Here is a 21,329-nt window from a genome sequence, read left to right on the forward strand (position 1 = left end):
TGGTAGACATCTGCTCCAAGATACTGGAGAGAAACCATCTCAGTCTATAATTCCTAGCTCTAGAGAGATAGGTTAGAGAATTAATTATGATTAAGATTAGGTTTGTGTGTGTGTTTTTGTGTTCATGAGGCCTCAACCACTGGCAATATCTCCCTTCAGAACCAAATCTCCACTTAAAATTACACCCAAAGTTCAAACTCACTATTCTAAAGGAACTCATTCCACTTAGGAAAATGAAATGTTCACACCTAAAAATAATTAAGATACATGCAAAGATAAAACAAATATACAAGTTTTTCAGAATATATATATTATTTATATAATAAATATACAAGTTGTTCAGAATGTGAACAACCAAAGTAGTACAAGGATGAGATTCCAGTGTACTTAAAATCAGTTTTCATGTTGACATGCTTTGGTTGGTAATAAATTATGAGCTCCTATAGGAAGCTAAAAATGTCACTAATTTTAAAGGTTCTTCGCAATTGACCTTTAGAACAATCTTATGCTAAAAATAAATATTTGTTTATACACATTTAAAGCTAAATGTGCAGTTGCAACATTTCTCAGTTTTACCTTCTTTTTCTCTCAATAGTCTAAAAAATTTCATGAGGTTTTCACTCTATAGCTGATATGATGCACACATACTTAATAAAACATTTTTTTCTTACTGTCTCTCAGAGTAATTATAGGTGCCATTGTTTCAGTGTAAAGTACTATATCTTACCTGTGACTAATATCTACCATTCCATTTTGTCCCCGGATTTAGAAAGTATTTGTTGAATTTGACTTGAGTGTGGATGAGTCCAGGAAATGACTTAGTTGAAAGTCTATTCAAACTGTTTGTGCTTCTTTGCTTTAGCCAGCCAGGTTATGAAAGTACAAGGGAAGAAGGATGGAGTTTGCTCCTGGTAATATTGGAACATCGAGGAAATACTCTTATTTTGTGGCCTTTCATCCCTGTAATTTCCAAGCCCAGCTGGAATCATGAGATATCCCTTTTCAGATAGTTCATCTTGTTTCTGAAGTTAAAAATTCCAATTCCAAAAAAGAATTAACCACAAAATTTCAAATCTCCCCCCAAAAATGGGGTTTAGAAATAGTTCATGGGAGAGGTCAAGGACTATGTTATTTTTTATTTTGTTATCATTAGTTTGGCTATCCACTATTCCTACAATTTTTTTGTTGTTGTTACAGAAATTACAACTTTTCTAAAAGGCAGATAACATGCTCCATCAAAAAGGAGAAATATACCATTTCCAAAAACAAACAGTCAATTTTGCCTTAAGCCATTGGGTTTTATGAAAGGAAGTGCTAGATAGTGTGGTTCACTTTAAGGAAATTGTAAATATTTGACATATACTTTTCTGTCAAGATAAAGCATTCCCCCATTAAATGGGAACAAGTACTCACTGCAGTGTTCAGCAGATGACTTGCTGTATTTTTATTTCTCTTTCTACCTAATCTTAAATTGTGCCTTACAAGTGATAAATGAAAAACTGAATATTTTACCCAGTCAATGAAACTGATATTTTCCGTTTTTATCAGTGTTTCTATGAGTGACATTCAGAAAGTTTTAATTTCCTCCCATCACTTGTAATGTTTTTAGAGTCATTCTTAACTCAAGGGACTTGCAGTTCAAACTATCTCATCCCTTACTGAATGATATAATCTTCATAAACTCAACAGGCGCTGCATGGGAGGTAAATTCCTTTCAGATGGTAGAATTATTCTGAGAACCAAGCCTAAAGACTCCTCAGCATTGAGAAGGAAGCAAATGCCTCACTTCCCCCTTTAAGAAGGCTAGAGGACCAAAACTAATGATCCAATGTTCCATATCACTGCAGTCAGCTTTTGAGAAAGACGCTTTAGCCCAAATAGTATTCACTTAAATATTTGTAGTATCAGTCAGTATGTCTTTGAGATAATGTGAAAGAACTTTTAAAAATGAACTTCATGAGAAGCTCCTGTGAGTTGAAATTTGTACTCCTTATTAGAGAACTAAGTATATAAACATGTTCATGTATCTCCATATTTATTTTTAAGTTTCCTCTGCTCCATGTGCCTCCCTGCTTAAAGTTGCTATCTGTCCTTTCACATTCAAGTTTCTTGAATCTGGGTATATAATGATTTCTGTTCTTACTTCCTCTCACTCATTTAAAGTCTGACATATGCAACTGAGCCATGCAGCTTACCAAAACTCTGCATTCAGAAGGTTAACTTTTTAAAAATGTGACCATCATGCTTACCAGAAACTAAAAAGAACATCTTTCATAACTGTATATAAAAAAAAACAAAATCCCAAAACTCTGCTCTCTTTTTTTTAACCTGTCCCTTAAAAAACTTCAAATTTTTCTGTTTGATTTTACACTATCATTATTTCACACAATGCACTCATAACTTTGGTATGTAAATGCTCTCAAATTGTACACAAATGTGTGCCCGTATCCTTGCATTTTAGGGTTGGGGTAGGTGGAAAGGAAAAATAGCATGGTTTGCATCAGGTTTCCTGATGAATCTGTGACCCCCATGTGAAAAAGAGCCATTGCTTTATATGCACTTTCAATGATTTTACTTCTTGTCTCTGAGGACACATCACTACTCTCCTTTTAGATTCTTATTTATCTGCCTGCCAGACTCTGTCCTATAGGTAGCTCAGTCAAAATGTCTCAAACTAAAACTCACTGTTTTTTCTCTTCCTATTTCTCCTCCCGTGTTGCTAGTTTTAAAGAATGTCATTAACACTCCTCAGTTGTTTAACCTAGAAATGTGCAATTGATATTAGATTCTACTTCCAGGAAGTCATTATTTCTTACTGATTCTAATTTTTCTATTTTTACAAATTTATTCCACTTACTTTTCCATTTATCCCAGTTTAATGTGGACCTTATTATTTTTTTCCTAGAGATCACTTTGAAATTCAGACAAAATTTCAAAGTGAACATGGTGCAGTAGGCAAGGTACAATCTTCAGAAAAAGACTGTATTCCAATCTCAGCTTGCTCACTTGACAGTAGTGTGATATATAAGCATTATTCACCTCTCTGTGCTTAGCTTCTTTATCTTTCATATAGAGTTAGTAATAGCATTTATCCTACAGTCTTATTACCAGAATTAAATGAATTAATATATGCAAAGAGCTCAGAAGACTGGCTTGTGCTAAGTATTTGCTGATATTATAATAATGGTAAAAATATCCATCTGGTCCCCTGTTCCAGGCTTCTCAACTTTCCAGGATATTTTTCCTGCACTGTCCCTGGGGAAATTTTTCTAAAATGCAAATATCACCATCATCTTTATATATTGACAATGATGGCTCATTGATTTTAGGGAAAAAAAATGTGACTTCCTTGGTCTCCCTCTGTTCCTCTTTCTACACTCATTTTAAGACTTAGGCTACAGCCCACTCCCATGACTTCTGGAAAATATACGTGTTGTTTGTGCTCTATGGAGTGTCCTCCATTTTCTTCATTTTTTAGACTTAATTATCATCTCCCCATTAGAACAAACTTGCTTATGTTTTAATCCTAGATTAACGTTTTCCAGTTATGGTAACTTTGGGCAAATTCTCAAATTTTCTATAGAGGTTAAAAAATGATGCTAGACAGGATAGTTCCCTCATATTGCTGTTGTAAGGACTAACTTAACACATGTAAAGCCTAAGCAAACTAGAGTCATAATAAGCATTCAATAAAATTCCCAAGAAAACTCTAGAGATGCTGGATTCTGCCCTTATCCTTCTGTTCCTGCCATGATTTTAATATTTCTCTGTGTGCTTTGCTGGGGTCCAGGTACCCTAGGCTCACTTCTAGTAAAGATTTCTGAAAAATAATTGTTTACTTGTTTCTCTCCTATCAAATCCTAGGTTCCTTAAAGCCACAGACTGAAATACATTATTTCTTCTTCTCAGTGGTCTGAGCAATACGTGGCACATTATTCATACTTAGCAAATATATATTAAATTAAAATGGATAAATATCATTTCCCCCAGAAGAGAATCTGAAGCAGAAAGGTTGCTGCAGAACTGTTTTGAATGAATGGATAAACTTATGAACCACATCCTGTTACAGCAGAAATGTGCGTCAAGCTGATTTGGGGAGTGTGAGACAATCAGACTGTGTAATTTTATAATATAGTCTAAATACTGTTTTTTTTAATTTTTTTCTTTTCTTTCTTTCTTTTTTTTTGCATGCTTTGTCAGTAAATTCCCAGTTATGTAATATGATATTTGCTCCATGTATGTTCAACATGTGATGATATTTTAATCACCACTGTAGAAAGATGTACATAGATAACCAGTGATTTTTTTTTTTTTTTTTGAGACAGAGTCTTGCTTTTTGTCCAGGCTGGAGTGCAGTGGTGTAATCTTGGCTCACTGCAATCTTTGCCTCCTGGTTTCAAGTAATTCTCCTGACTCAGCCTCCCAAGTAGCTAGGATTATAGGTGCGTGTCACCATGCCTGGCTAATTTCTGTATTTTTAGTAGACATGGGGTTTCATCACATTTTCCAGCTGGTCTTAAATTTCTGACCTCAAGTGATCTACCCCCTCTCAGTCTCCCAAAGTGCTAGGATTACAGGCGTGAGCCACCATGCCTGACTAATAATTTTTTGATAGTCACAGTAACTGATTATTCTCCCCACAAGAGATTCCAAATTTTGTTTCTATGCCATTATTAATGTAAACTATTCAATTCTAACAACTATTTAATTTTGAATTGCCAAAAAATGGAAGCAATCAGTTGAGCTTTGACACTGTGATAACACTGAGGGCAATATTTCTTTAGTGGATGTTTCCAAGAATAAATGTGGCCCAATATTTGCAGACAAAGGTTAGACAAAAATAAATGTGTTACTCAGAAGCCTTACAAAATGAATACAATTCAGTTTGAATTGACTCTTTTCCTTAGACACCCCTATTGTCTATTAGGAACAAGAAGAGGAAAACTGGGTGAATTGTTTCAGAGAATGTGTTTATTACTTGTTCTCAGCTTAAATGTATCTCACAGCATCAGATGTGTTAGTAGAAAAAGCGCTGAGGAACTAAACAAAAGCACTCCCTGAATGCAAAGATAGATTTACAGTTTCTGGATCAAATAAATGCTTGGAAAAAGGGGATATTTCTAGCCAACACTTTCTAGGAATTCTTTATCATATAACTTTAATGCATTATAGGCACTTTAGAAGGCATTAAAATAAGTCAACTACAATCATTTTAACACCATGAGTTAACACAGATGCTATATGTTTTATACTAACCTCTTTTAATTTTTTAAACATTTTAAAAAATTAATTCATTTACTTGTTTGTGTATTTATTTGTTCTAGGCCCTCTATTTCTTTTTTTAATTTAAATTTTATTTTTGCTGACAAATAATTGTATGTATTTATGGAGTAAAACATGATGTTTTGACACATGTATACACTGCAGAATGATCAAGCTAATTAACATAACCATTACCTCACATACTTGTCATTTCTTTGTGGTAAGAACATTTACAATCCACTTTTTTGGCAATTTTGAACTATATAATTGACAAATAAAAGTTGCATATATTTTCAATGTACTACATACCTACTAAGTAAATATTATTGTCTCATTTTAGAGATCAGAAAATGGAGGCCAAAAAAAGCTGCCTGGATAACTTTCAATACTCAAACACTCCAGGGCATTATATTCAAACATTTTTCTGCAAAAGAAATTTTGCTTATAAAGCACATAATGAATGCACTTAACTGAGTCTTGTCCATCAAAGGAGAAAGAAGAAATTAAAGTTTAATGAATCAATTGTGTCTTCAGCATGGTGATCTTTGTTTGTATATTGAGGATCTAATGTAATTCATTCTCTATTGTGGTGAAATAGACACAGTTCTCTTGACTTTATACATGATGAGACAGCTTTATAAATGTTAATTTAGTTGCAGTGTTATATTCAGGCTCTCTCCAGAAATGAGTGGGTCAGATTGAAACCAGAAGACCTTTAGGATTGATTAAAATATTTGGCTTTTTGGATGATGACACAGCCTGTGTATTTGAAGAGCCTGTAGAATATCCATATTTGAGCTTTAAAATATAAATGGGTGGATATTTGATATATTTATTGTGGTATGTTGATTTTGAAACCTTTGCATACATATAAATTTATAAGTAAAGTATTTATATATTCCTTCAATAAATAATACATTTATATGATAAATTTTTGATCATAAAACAAGCTTTAACCATGTGTTTTAGAATTTGAATAAAAGTTCATTTTAATAACTGATATTTAATCTAGTACTATGCTATTAGCCATTTGAAATTTAAAATTCACCATAGCCAAAGACTATGGCTCCAGTGAAAACAAAGATATGGAGACAATGAAAATCTTGATAAAAACCTTATGAGAGGTACTTTCCATTTTTGTGTCTCTTATGAGTCCCAAAATAACCGAATATTTAGTTAGAATACTTAACAGTAAGATTAAAGAAAAGAGATTAACAAGAAGCAAATAAAATCTATGGTCATGAGAGCATAGAACCCACTGGAAAATTTGGTAATGCCCTTAAATTAAGACTGCAAATCTCATAGTTAAATCCAGATTCATTATAGAGTTTTGTCATTCAAAAGAAAAGAGACATCTAGAGGCCTGGAATATTTAGACAAATTCGGTTTCTATGATTATTATTACTATTTGTTGGATATACTACATCAGGCGTCCCCAAACTACGGCCTGCGGGCTGCATGCGGCCCCCTGTGGCCATTTATCCGGCCCCCCACCGCACTTCAAGAAGGGGCACCTCTTTCCTTGGTGGTCAGTGAGAGGAGCACAGTATGTGGCAGCCCTCCAAGGGTCTGAGGGACAGTGAACTGGCCCCCTGTGTAAAAAGTTTGGGGCTGTCTGTACTACATCACAGAATAGACACAGTTACTTTTTTAACTTCCTGAATGGATATTAAGGGTAGCATCTATCATGGCTATCCTCGTTTTTCAAAAGATGTTTCTTAAATTGAACAGATGTTTGCTTGCCTGATATTACACCCAAAGTTCAAACCTAGCCAGGATATTTGCTTTTAAAGTCATACCTTCTTCCTCTAAAAGCTTAAAGACACATTTATTAGGCAAATACTCAGAATAGAAGTTAAATTATGATAAGTACGCAGACATATGAGCTCTGTGAGAATCACTAGGGCTTGACATCTCTAAAATCATGGAAAAAAAAGCCACTATTCTACTCCATGTGCTTTAAGTCTCAGGATGATAAGAAAAATGTGTTTTCAATCTTTCCCCAAATCTATTCAGCTCAATATAGGATAGATATGTCTCATATTAATACTTAATTTTTAAATACTCGTGAGCTCTATTAAAATTCTCTGGCAAAATACTACCATGCTTTCCTTCCAGTGGACTCTAATTCAAGATTTTGGCAGGATCTGACTGATTAGCAGGTTTTTCCTTTCCCAATCACATTACTGAGCACATCCAAATGGAGCTCTGGGAACTCACTGTTTAAAAACTATTGCTTTACAAAATATATTAAAGGCTTGTTTAGACTATCTAAAGAAGATATAACTTGAGGTAATGGAGTGTAATAGAGAAATGTGAAATGTCTTTAAAGCAAGATCACTTAATATGGAGTCATCTTCTCTATTCATAGCTATACATGAAAGTATGAAATTGAACAATTTGTCACATAGCTCAAATCCACTTTTAAATTAAAGGAGCCATCACATGTGAACATTGCATATGCTCACTAAACCGCTTCATGAATGGTCACATAAGCCACAGCTTAATAACAACAGCTTTCATAGGTAAGTGGTATTCTTTTACACTCATCACTATTTACAATTCTACCTTCGTTTAGAGAAAGGCTGATTAGAGAAATACAGAAAATGATTTTAAGTTCCAAACTTTGAAGAGCTGTACTGAGAGGCTCACTAGAGGTTCTGCTTGAAGGGAACAGGTGTGAGCAGAGGCACTCATTCAATAATTGTTGGGTGGATGGATGGATGGATAGGCAGATATATGCCTTCTAAAGAAATACAGGCCTGTAGATATTCCCAAAGGTTAAATGGCTCCAGACATTCTAGTGATATCAAAATTTGTATTTCCACGGTCACAAAGACACCCCAGAATTAATGTACCTAAATACCCTGGTTAAATCTATCCTGCACAGGACTAAACAGAAGTGATTTTAATGAATATTTTTAAAAACAACAATCCTGTCTTACTCACAATACTTGTTGCAAACAGTCTGTCTCCTTTTCTCTGCAACTCACAATTCCTTACTCCATTTCCTCAGAAATGAAATAATAAATATTAGTTTAAAAATGGAAATCCTCCTGAAACTCTCCCAGCACTATGAACTAATCTTTAACATTGGCTAATCTCTGTCCTATATGGTTAAGTGTCTAATACCATAATGCCAATTATTTATTCACGACAGTATCACGGATTCTATCTAAGTTAAAAAGACAAAGAAGGAATACATTAGAAAGGTCTTTTAGAAAGACATTGTGGAGTCACAAATTTAAGCTTATAAATACATTCTCCAGTTAGAAACATGAAAAAATGATCAACAGAGCTTCATAAATGATTCTAACCATAAAGTTTCTGCTGTTTTTTTTTTTTTTTACACAGCAATCAATGCCCTGTGGAAACTATATTATTTACTTGCTCTTAGAAAATAAAATATTAACAATACCCAAGTGAGGAAGACATTCTTACCACCTTCTTGAGTGCAAAGGTTGAAAAGGTTATGGACTGTGTCCATCAGCTCCAGTTGCTGCCTCTGAAGGATAGTGTTGTTGGTGGTAGCTCTGCTTAACTGCTTTTCCAGCTCGTAGATTATATACGTTTGACGAGTAACCAAGCTTTGAAGGTTCTCTTTCTCTTCCTTTAAGGTGTCCAACTCTTTCTTGTGTTTTCCTTCCATTTCTAAGATTTTATGTTCTAATAAACTACAAGGAAGTGAAAATAAAACTTAGATTTGAAAATGTTTTACGAAAAAACACTTGTAATTCAATTGGTTCCTGAATTTATTTCAGACAAGAAATTTTAATCAGGTATTTCACTGTAAAAATATTTTTAAGTGAGAGACTTAAGAATATACATTTTTAGGAGTTATATGTATAACATGTCAAATAGAAAATTATTAAACCAGGTATTATCAGAGTAATGTTTGCTTTTAACTATAATTTAGTTTCTTAGTTTCCTTGGGTGTATCTTGTATCCAAGGTAGCTGACTTACACCCAACTAGCTATACTATGAGGAAGTTATAGTATAACATTCACTAAGGAAATGGACCTAACAGAAAACAGAATAGTTCAGGGAAAAAAAATAAACAACATGTAGAGACTATTTTTTATTCACTTTGCTTCATTCACTTGGGGTTCTCAAAACATTAACATTGATTAAGTTTCACAATATTTCTGTGGGATCAAGAATAGCATATTGACCATCTGCAAAATCAGGAATAAAGAGAAAATATGAAATAATCAGAAACACAAAGATTTATGTACAATGATGTTAAGACGGTAAAAAAAAAACCTTTATTTTGAAACTGTTGAAAATAATATTTTTAATAATTTTAAGTATATTAGAAAATGCTCAAAATACAATGTTAGGTTAAAAAAAGAAAAAATAGCAATATACTTTCTCAATCACATGCACATACAAAATGAATACTGTATTGACACAGCAACAAGAGCAGAAAATTATCTATCTAAAGGCACAATGTATTATTGTGATTTTTGATACCTGGCCCTGTATCATAACCACTAGCTTCCTTTATTTCTCGACTCAAACTTCAGGATGAGGCTTAACGACACCACAAGTTCCCAAATCACGGTATAAATGGTAAAAGAAGGAAGACTCCAGTAGGCTGATGATATGGTCTTAAAAAAGGAGTTGGGATGCTTTGCTCACAGTGCTGCAATCTTTAGCTGAGACCCTTCCCACTCCCTGAGCTCTTTACAGAATATTCCCCTTGTATATTGCACATTAAAAATGATAGAGAATGCAGAAGCACTCTTGGAGCCTAGGAACTGACTGGAAATAAAAAGCATTTACATTTTATGGAGTGTCTAATATACTAGTATTCCTCAGAGGAAAGGCTTACTCAGTTTTCTCAGTCTGTTTTCAGAAAATTCAACCCGTCCTTAGTTTACAAGGTGTTATTAAAATGCCACATACCAGAATGGGCACTTAATTTACCTTGGAGAAATAAAGCATTGAATCATTCCTTTCAAAAAGGGAACACTAGGGAGTGTTTTAGATTCAATACCTAAATTATAAAATAGAGTATGTTTGAAGAGCTAGATCTTCCAACACCAGGTGCTGGAAGACAAACTGTAACATCTGATTGTCTTTACACAGATGAAGAAGTGTGGCCCAAGGCTTAAAAGGCAGAAAAGACTGAGAGAATGGAGAGAAGTCCATGTGGCAGAAGCAGCGCCCTCCTGGTAAACGCCAGAAAGTTTGTGGATGGGGTGAATATGGCAGAACATGGTAGACGGTGACGATAATATCAATAACAATACTCATGACACCTCTCATTTATTACACAGTTGCCATGTGTCACGTACTGTTTTAAGTGGTTGTTATGAGTTCAATTATGCCCCTCCTATGCTTGTCCCCAACACACAAAAATTATGTGTTGAAGTCCCAACCTCCAAGACTTCAAGAATGTGGCCTTATTTAGACACAGTCGTTGCAGATGTAATTAGTTAAGATGAGATCATGCTGGAGGAGGGTGAGCTTCTAATCAGTATGATTGGTGTCCTTATAAAAAAGGGAAAATGTGGAGAGACAGATCAGATGTGCACACAGGGAGAAGGCTGTTTACAGACTGGAGTAATGCTGCTGCAAGCCAAGAAACTACTGGCAGGTAGGAGAGGGACCTGGAACAGAGTCTCCCCTACCGCCTTCGGAGGGAGCCTACCGCTGCAGGCACCTTGATCCTTGATCTGGGACTTTCAGCCTCCAGAATATTAAGAGAATAAATTTCCATTGTTTAAAAGAAGAGGAAGAAGAAAAAGAAGTGTGGCCAGAAGTGCTCCTGGGCATTCCAGATCTTTGCCAACAAACCTGTACTCCAAGAATATGGAAGTTGCCTGTGAAATCAGCCTGAAAAGTACCTGGAGGCTTCTAATTAATTTATAATACCTTTAGTAGTGTGCACAGATTCACATAGGAAAGGTTCTCATTGAGAGTGATTAGCAGAAACTGTGTGACTTCTGCAAGAGAAGAAAAGTCCCATTTCTGTTTTGAATTGCTTTCATTCTACTGACCGCAAGAGAGAAAGAAGTCCTGTCCTGTACCGATCATAAAGTAAACCCAATTTACACAGAGTTTGAGTATAGTAATATGGGGAAACTGTGATGATCACTTTTTTTTATTATGTTGGAAATGAAAAACGTAGGCAAAAAAAGCAGAGTAAGAAGAAAAACAATATCTGTAAGGGTAGATATGACTGATCTTTTACCATTTTTTTCTTTGCCACAAACTTCGTGTTGAAGAAGTTTGCGGTAAAACAAAAACAAAAACAAAAATCTTCTCTATTGTCCTTATTGGTTAAAAGTTTCATCCCTACTGACTTAAGTGATTAGTGTACTTGCTGCAGATGTCAAAGGAGGTCTTCTCTGTGTCCATTAATTTTTGGCCTTCAGATCTGAGAATTAACAACAACCAGGGTCTTAGCTCATTCTCAGTTTACTTTTTATTTACTTTGGTCACTACTCCTGGGTAGTGATCAGAGGCAAGATGCACATAATTTAGAGTTGCTAACTTATAAGAAAATTGTCATTTAAATTCATAGGAGTTGTAGTCTACTAGCGAGAAAACTTAGCATTACCTATTATACTGACAATCATGTATATATCAAAATTTGAAAGTTATAGCCCTATAATACTTGATAAAAATTCTGAATTACCATTTTGTCCTTCAAATAAGATGAGCACTAGCCTCGCAGTTTTCCTAATGAGTAGGTAACATTCTGGTTCGGAAAATATTACATTATGATTTGTATTTATAAGTTGCTAAGTGCCAATAATTCTGTAAAATATAAAATGACATTATTCCTACTCTAAGCATTTATTTTTAGAGAATAAAAACCTCAAATGAAAATGCAGAAGCTATATGAAACTTCTGTTTCAGACATAATACTTTTTTAAATTTTTGCATCGGTGTTTTTCTACTTTTTATTTTTGATGTATTCCTTGTTCAAGAGGACAAAGACACAGAAATGGCTACTATCTGAGATGTCTGTAAAGAATGTAAGCTTGTTTGTTTTGTTTTTCAGGATAATTTGGAAAGAGCCGAGGATGAAAAGTTGATCAAAGAAGTCCTGGTACCAAAGGAAACAATTCTGGACACAGGCTTGTGGAAGAGATCTGCATTTTCTGAGTAAAAGGAATATATAATACGTATAATATATAACATACATCAGCATGTTGGACAGAACATTAATTTTCGTAATTCATCAAACAACCTTAAATGTTCCCTTACTAACAGGTATCGAAAGACACCAATATAGCTTGTCATCTTAGAGTAGCTACTCAGGTCAAATGAAAAAGAGACTGCACATGGAACTAAGAAGCCTACCTTACCTCACAGACATTCCACAGGATTTGGAAACCCAAGTAATATGCGTAACAACTACAAGCAAATTGGAAACGTGTTACATTGTTTCTCGAATGGCAGGTCTTACCAGTTAATTATCTCTTCTTGTCATTTTCTCATCACATTTCTTCTCTCAGAGTGCCCTTAATAACATTTGTACTTCAGTAAATATCTACTAACTTTATTTATTAGGGACATTTTTTATATTAATGACAATTGTTTAGACTTCTTCAGGCAAGACTGATCTCTTCTTGACCTTTCCATTTCTTTTGACTACATTCATCCCTTTTTTTCATCCTCTCTTCATATTTGGCTTCCAAAGATTGCTGTCTTTTCTTTGATTCCTTCCATATATTGGCTAGTATCTACTTTGGAAATCAGCCCTTCCTTGTCATTACTTCCCAAATGGTTTTAATGTAAACCTCACTTGCCAGAAAACTCTATATACCATTACTACTTATTATCATATTCTTATAACACACCATCAAAGTTATGTAGCATTTTAAAACTTTTCTCTCTTTTGATTCTTAAAGCAGTATAGTTAACATAGCCTGAGTAAATGTTACAGACCCTTATGGATAGGTAAGAATCAAAATGTTTTCTTCAAAATCATGCAGATATTAAGTGTCAGAACCAGGATAAAAAGCCATGTTTTCTAAATTGCTAGACTGAAAATCTGCTCAAGACCTACCACTGCTATGTCAACGAATATCCTATAATCTCACCTCTTTGACTTAATAACTGTAATCTCTACATATTTCTTCCACTTATCATGCTACACCAAGAACCAAGACACTACCTTCACATCTCCTTAGTATTTATTTGCTGCTCTCCATTTAGTTATTCTGGAAACTTATCTTTCACAATATTTGAACCTGTTTACCTTTCCCATATATAAAAACAGAATTACTTGGTCAAGCCAATTTTTAACATTTGAACTAGAATTTTCTTTAATAGTGCCCTGCCTTAATACCTCTTCCATTAAATTTATTTTTAAATTTTAACTATATTTTTAATATACTGCTCATATTTCATTTTGTCCCTGAAGCCTTCATTGATTCTTTACCATTTTCCCTATCCAGGTCTGTTGGGAGGGCCACCTCAGCTAGCATGGAGATCTTTATATAGAGACGTTGATTTGAGAACACTGCAGCCCCAGTTTCCTAAAGTTAGGTAGTCAAAGTAATCAGATTTTCCCCGATGACAGTCTCAGCAACACGTTTAGCTTAGGTTTGCATTTTCAACACAAAACCTGGATCGTGACGAAACACCAGTGCACCGTTTCCTAGACTGTATTCAGTATACTCCTTCAAGCAAAATAAGAGTTTCATTGTTAAGATATAAGGAAGCCTATATTAAACAGTTTTTATTAAGATGCATCTTTTAGGATTAGGGTTCCATGAACTGGCAATTTATGAAACCGTGCATCTAAATCTATACAAATTGAGCTAGAAATCCAAAGAGAGAGTTTCTCACAGGAGTCTCAGGACTTCCTGTTTCCCATCTTTCTGGAAACACTTTGAGAAGAGACACGCATAGAATTCTGGCACTTAGCTTCTATTTGAGGCAGAGGTGCACTTTAATGAATAAAATAAACAAAATAATCTATGCTTTGAACTTTAGCAAAAGGTTCTAAATGAGTGTACACCAAGTCCTATTTGAAGTTTTTGGTACACATCCCCCCCACCCTGGTTTTACAACCTTCTCCAACATCTTATTGGAAATATTTCAAATCATTAAACACATCTTGAAACTTTCACAGAAAAAGATATCCCTTTCAAATTGTTTCCCACAATGGAGTTCTTAACATAGCAGCCAATGAACTCACAGTGGTGACAGTTGCCTAAGCTCTATAAGTGTAAATATAGCCCTTCAAACAAGGAGGAAGATGTTGAAAATATAGAAACCTGATTTTTATCTGCCTGAACCTACTTACAGATGTTTCAATATTTACCACTATTTTCAATATGTATGGTGTCAACATGTGTTGCAAATATGGGTTTGTAAAGAGTGATTTTTCTCCCCATTTAAATACACATATATTTAGTTCGGGTTAAATTTATACTTTACATGTCTAATTGGAACACAGTAAATTTTCTCTCAAAATCTGAAATCATATTTGGTAATTCATATTTGGAGCAGAAACATAGATACTATAAGTAAATATTAGCAAATAAATGTAAAATTTGGGGTAAGGAACAATAAACTAAATGTATTGTAGAAACCAGCAATTAATAAGAAAAAAGATTGATAAATTTCATAACAGAGAAATGTAATGCTTCTATTAATAAATAAGTTGAACAATAAATAACAAACTAGAGAAAATATTTGTAACATATATTACAAAGTTTTAATATCCATTAAAGAGCTCATGAGTTAATTTTTAAAAGGATAAACAATATAATAGAAAAAATGCTAAACATATATAAATAGGCTAGTAGGTAGTCATAGAAAAAGAATTCTAGTCACAGAAGAAATGCAAATGGTCAATACACATAAAAATATGCACAACCTAACTTCTCAAGGAGCTGAGATTAATTAGATGGCATGCAAAGTTTTGGGAAATTTGAAAGCCCCAGGCACTCTTAGGGAGAATGTAAAATTGCAAGATAACTTGTGAATATCTATAAAAAATTTAAAAAATCACATCAACAATTATAGTTTTGATAAAATATATATTTTTTAATTTAATTAATTTTAATTAATAAATTAATTTAATTATATTAGATTATAATAGTGTATCTATAAGACTGATACTCATTCTTGAAAATAAATGAGATATATCTGTATATGGTTATATGCGTAATATATGTATGATAAATTATTATAAAATAAATAGTAGAAAAAAGCCCAACATTAAAGTAATCTATACATATATGCACACATCATATAAACAAGCACTTGTGCATGTGAGCAATTACGTATGAGTGTGTGTCTGTGTAAACACACACATAAATATGCATACTCTATATACACACGTTAGTATATTTATAAAAAAAACATCTGGAAGAGTAAGCACTGAACTTAAACTTAATGATGATTTTCTGCAAGCAGGTGGTACGGTTTAGGAGTGTGGAATTAGGGGAACTCGGAGTTAAAACTGTGTATGCATGTATATAATTTAATATACATGTATACACATCATTCGTCTTGTTTTTATTTATCAGAAAGATGGAAGAAACAGCCATAAGTGTAGAACGGCTTGCACAAATGCTATCTAGAAATTTTAAAGATAGGCTGAATCAGTGAACCTCAGAGTATACAATAGCAACGTTGAGTGCCATGCAATGGGCTTTTGGCAACGCAGAATAGTGGTGTAAACACAATCTCTATTTTATTTATGTTAAAAAATAATAAATTGATTTACAATATTTAATGTAGACAATATAATTTGTCTTTTCCACTAAAAGTATTATTATTATTATACTTTAAGTTCTGGGGTACATGTGTAGAATGTGCAGGTTTGTTCCATAGGTGTACACGTACCATGATGGTTTGCTGCATCCATCACCCTGTCATCTATCTTAGGTATTTCTCCTAATGCTATCCCTCCCCTAGCCCTCTACCCCCTGACAGGCTGTGGTGTATGATGTTCCCCTCCCTGTGTCCATGTGTTCTCATTGTTCAACTCCCACTTATGAGTGAGAACATGCAGAGATTGGTTTCCTGCTCTTATGTTAGTTTGCTGAGAATGACAGTTTCCAGCTTCATCCATGTTTTTTCAAAGGACATGAACTCATCCTTTTTCATGGCTGTATAGTATTCCATGGTGTATATATGTGCCACATTTTCTTTATCTAGTCTATCACTGATGGGCCTTTCAGTTGGTTCCAAGTCTTTCCCACTGTGAACAGTGTCACAATAAACACACACGTGCATGTGTCTTTATAATATGTGAGTCTCTCTGTGTGTCATGTGGATAAATGGCATTTGTTGGGTTAGAGTTACTGGGACATTTCCCAGTTCCTTATTCATTTATCCTTCAAAAACGTTTAACACTAAATATGCTTATGCGTAGAAAATTTTGCCCAGGAGCAGGAAGACAATGAAAATAAAACACAGTCTCTGTGTTCTAGAAGGTCACAGCCTAATAGTATGGATATAGATAAATATGCAAACACACAAAAACATATGTATTATAATGTGATCAGATAAGTGAAATTGTGTGGAGAAAACAGGTAGAGTGCTATTACGTAGGTTGTAATGAGTAAATCTATCTGGTAGAGCCAGAGATGGATTGTTAGAAAAGATGGCGCATGCAATGAGTTTCCAAGGATGAATAGAAATTTGTGAGATAAATAAGGAATGTCAGGCAAACATCACACATGTCTGAAATAACATGTGTTCAGGGTCATACTAACCACTAACATGACTAAACACTGCTCTTCATGTCAGGAACTGTTCTCAGTGATTTGTTCACATCAACTCAATCTTCCCCTTAACTTCATATAATTATTGTCATTCTTATGTTACAAATTAGAAAGCCAAAGCACATAGAGTCTAAAGAGGTTCCAGAAAGTCACACAAATAATATGTGACTGAGTTGATTATCCCAGGAATCAAGGATAAATGAAGCCAGGCAGTCTGGCCTCAGAGCTCATGCTCTTAGCTATTAGGTGTATCCTCTAAAAAATAAAAAATAAGATTCTTGGAAGTAAGTCTGCAAAAGTAACATTATAATTATCATGGACTGTATCCTGTGCTAAAGAACTTGAACTTTCTTCAATCACTTATAGAGAATCATCATGTGATTGAGAGGAAATTAATAGATAAAAACAGTCTGACTTGCATTTTAGCAAGCACAGCTTCTGGATAAGGATTGGAGTGGCACATAGCTTAAAACACAGAATTCATTGCATAGAATAGACAAGAATTCATGGCAGTTTGACCTAAGACATAGTCGGTGGGAATGGAAAGGATGGGATGGATTAGAAAAATACTTAGAAGATGGAATTGGCAGCATCAACAGTGAGTGGTGAGTTGTGAGGGATCAGGGAAAGGGAAGAATTAAAGGGACCCTCAGGTTTCCAATTTTATCAGAATTGAATTTCATGCCAAGATACTATGGTTATTATAATTTAAGAGAAGAAAAATGCTATATGTTATTAAATATTATTTAAAAAAATTAAAAGGGAAAAACAGTAATATTCTAGTCTGTAGGTATTCCATTTACAAGTAAAAGACTAGAATAATGTAAATTCAAAAAGTAAACTTTTTTATCCTTGTTATAAAACAACTAATATAATTCAGCCTAGTTTAATGTTCAAAGTTAGCAAGTTACTTTAGCATTCTGTAAATAAGTTATCAAATGAAAGATAGCTTTCATTTAAAAGACCATGATTTAACTTTTCATTTATTTAGGCATATTAAGTATTAAACATCAATACTGTATTTTATTGCAGGAATTAGTAAGGCATAATTTGATATCTTGAAGTTGCACATACTTCAATCACTTAAAATTAATTAACTTAATAACTTCCCATAACTACAGCTAGAAGATAGATGAGCATGTCAAATATGTTCAGTGAATTCCCAAGGTAAAATAAATAGTTTATATCTTCTGCTCTAATATTAGAAGGACTAAATAGTGACCTATATAGTGACAGGCCAAAAACAAATGATCTACCCCTTTCTTCAAATGAGTATCTGTTTGTTTTCAGAGCATAACTTGACAACTACATCAATTATACTTGAGGCCTCATCATGTTGCAAAAATATTTTTATAACAATTAAGGCAGAGAATCATCATGAACTTGAACACTAATTTTGCTATACCATTAGCTGTTTGGACATGAGCAACTTACTTGATTTCTGTGAGCCTCAGGGCTTTTTAAATGTGTAAAATAGAAATATTAATACATACTTTGCAGAACTGGTTGGAGGATTAGAAATAGTAAGTTAAAGCACCTGGCACAGATGTCTATATTGTAGTAGATAGCTAGGTGGCAGCTCTTATTACTCAGACTATGTAGGAATGGCCATCACATGTCTCATTTCAGTTCACTCTGAATGATCTTACTGAGGATTTCCTTAATCTTCACTCTGCACACTCAACACAATCAAGAAAACCCACATGCTCCATCTTTGTATACATGGCGTGTTAATTTCCCTTCCTGTATACTCTGGTGAAGCAGACGGGCTCCAGGAATATTATTTTGCCTGGCTGTGCTTCCTGCCTTGGAAAAAGTTGGGGTTAAGTCAGAGACGGGCAGGTGCTGGGAAAACTGGCCAGTTGACCAAACCTTCTCACCAGCAGACCTAGTCTCATATGTAGTTCAACTAAAGAAAACTGCATTAGGACATTATTACCTGTACACCTCTCCTCCATTGTTCTAGAAAGCAGTAGGAAACATACTGGAGGAAACTAGTAAAAGTTTACAGTTTTGTGTCTTACTCTGTCCTCATATCACTCCTTTTGTGAGCCAAGTAAAGTATTAATGTTTCCCACTTACTTGGGTTCTTGGTTATGTCATTCCAGTTATACGGGTGAGTTATGGATTTCTTGCTCCTAAGTGTTGTTTCTTTGAGGTAAGAAACAAAACCAGGTTTTAAGATTCGGGTAACATCCAACAAAAGAAAAACATATTGCCTAAAGCGAGCAAACTGGAAGCTTTCTACAGTGACTCCCTCTGGACTGTTAGGAAAACAAACAGCAGAGCAAATGTTGCTAATCCTGTTTCTGCTTTGTTCTTCTAGCCATGTAGGGGATAGAGAAGTGAATCTAATGAGGCCAGAAATCCGTTTCCAATCCTACAAGTAATGCATTTAATTTGTCAGGATGTAAATCAGCAGGACCTCTCAGCATGTTTGTGTAGTATAATCCTAACCATAAAATATTCCTCCTCATTTTGCCAAAGCAGTGGTGGACCTTCCTAAGGGCCAGCTCACTGACTTGGCGGCTGAAGCCCCATCATACTCAAAGCTGGTAAGTCCTACACCCAGACAGAACCCCTGACATTCCTTGGGGAGGAAGCAAAGCTTAATTTAGATAATCCCCCCTGCAAAGTGTATTGGCTGATCCAAACCAGACCTGACCAACTACAGGCATGTTGTTGCTGCATTTCAGAGATGCCTTAATGTAGAAATAGCTTCTTGTTGCAAATAGAGGATTAAGATTCATATAAGAAATAACTAGTGATAATCAATCAACTATTTTTTAAAACACAAACAGCTTCTTGCCTGACTTTGACCCTCTCTCTACTTAAATAGCAGGAGCACATTTCTTTATTGCAATAGAAGTTGTATGGCAGCGCTCCTCTAATTCCATTGCACATATGAAAATAAACAATAACAATAAACAGAATAGGGAAAGTATGCTATGTATCACAAATGGGTATTTTTTGTTTATAGAAAGAAAAACACTTCTTTTTTTAAAGTGGTGTATGGAAGACTATGTCTAGTTTAAGAAGAGATGTTCTGCCAATGCTCCATTACACACATTAGGCCCTTAGACAAGTAGACAGACAGACAACTGTAGAGATACAGCAATAACAGGAAGTACAGCAATTGATAGAAAAATATTCCAGAACCACATGTGAGATAATTCCATACTTGAGGGGTCCATGGTCAAAAATGAAAGAGATGTGGAATGGGAGTGTAAGATGCATGTAAGTTTTTGTCCATGTGAACACAGAAGTGAATTTCCAATTAAAACCTAAATCTCTGAACTTGTAGTAAAATACCTGTATTACTAGAAAAGGCAATTGCTATAATGATGAAAAAACTAACATTAGCAATAAATGATGTGATTTACACATGTATGAAAACCTGAGTTTTCTGTTGAAATTAGAATTTAATGAAGGGGGAAAATTCATCACCAAAAGGCGCGAATATGTTTGGGATCAGAAGTCAGATTCCTTTGAGATACTGTAGTGCATGAAGAAGCCCCTTCTGTTTGATACAGAATGAAGCTCTTTGGAGAGCTTGCATCCTAACTCACTTATACTGATGGAATAGAGAGAAGAACTTTTAAGTAGTTTATCTTTAAAATATAACATTTCACAGTGAGAATTCTATGGTAGGGAATGATACCAGATACTAAACAAAAATCATGATGGGAAGATAAAATCTGAAATGATCCAGAACAAAGGTAGAAAGGATACATTTTCAAGAAAGACAGAGAAAGAAAGAAACAAAAAGAGAAAGAAAGAAAGAAACAAAGAAAGAAAGGAGGGAGGGAAGGAAGGAAGGAAGGAAGGAAGGAAATGAACATGAGAAGGAGGGAAAAAAGAGAAAGTGACAGAGTACCTGAGTACAAGTGATGCCTAAGGATGGCACTTGTTTTTGCAGTTAGGGAGATTTTCCAGGCCTCCCAGTTTACGTTGTGCTATCCTGACAGCTCCAGGGTCCAATACAGACAAAGAGATAATGCACAGATAGGTAGAGGAAGAACTAAAGAACGTGAGTTTATGCCGGCAAATCTTTTAGAGATGAGTTAGGTGGGAACATAACTACAGAGAGATGGTTTCAAACTACCTTAGGTTATACCTGTAAAATGAAATATGCAGTCATTAAGAATATTAGAGAATATTATATTAGCTGGGCACGGTGGCTCAAGCCTGTAATCCCAGCACTTAGGGAGGCCGAGGCGGGTGGATCACAAGGTTGAGAGATCGAGACCAACCTGGTCAACATGGTGAAACCCCGTCTCTACTAAAAATACAAAAAATTAGCTGGGCATGGTGGTGTGTGCCTGTAATCCCAGCTACTCAGGAGGCTGAGGCAGGAGAAT

The 21,329-nt window shown here is 34.7% G+C and overlaps 1 protein-coding gene across 5 annotated transcripts in view; it reads right to left on the reverse strand.

Moving 5' to 3' along the window:
* ANGPT1 (angiopoietin 1) overlaps nucleotides 1-21,329 on the reverse strand; it is a 431,361-nt gene that overhangs the window by 252,068 nt on the left and 157,964 nt on the right. For 4 of the 5 annotated variants that reach the window (XM_074387042.1, XM_074387043.1, XM_074387041.1 and 1 more), the window contains exon 4: nucleotides 8,704-8,936. In XM_074387042.1, coding sequence (XP_074243143.1) covers nucleotides 8,704-8,936 — 233 coding nt within the window. The remainder of the gene's footprint in view (nucleotides 1-8,703; nucleotides 8,937-21,329) is intronic. The other variant, XM_010349275.3, reaches the window with a different exon arrangement.

Source organism: Saimiri boliviensis, chromosome 15, assembly GCF_048565385.1.
Source record: "Saimiri boliviensis isolate mSaiBol1 chromosome 15, mSaiBol1.pri, whole genome shotgun sequence".
In the NCBI taxonomy this organism is placed as follows: domain Eukaryota; kingdom Metazoa; phylum Chordata; class Mammalia; order Primates; family Cebidae; genus Saimiri; species Saimiri boliviensis.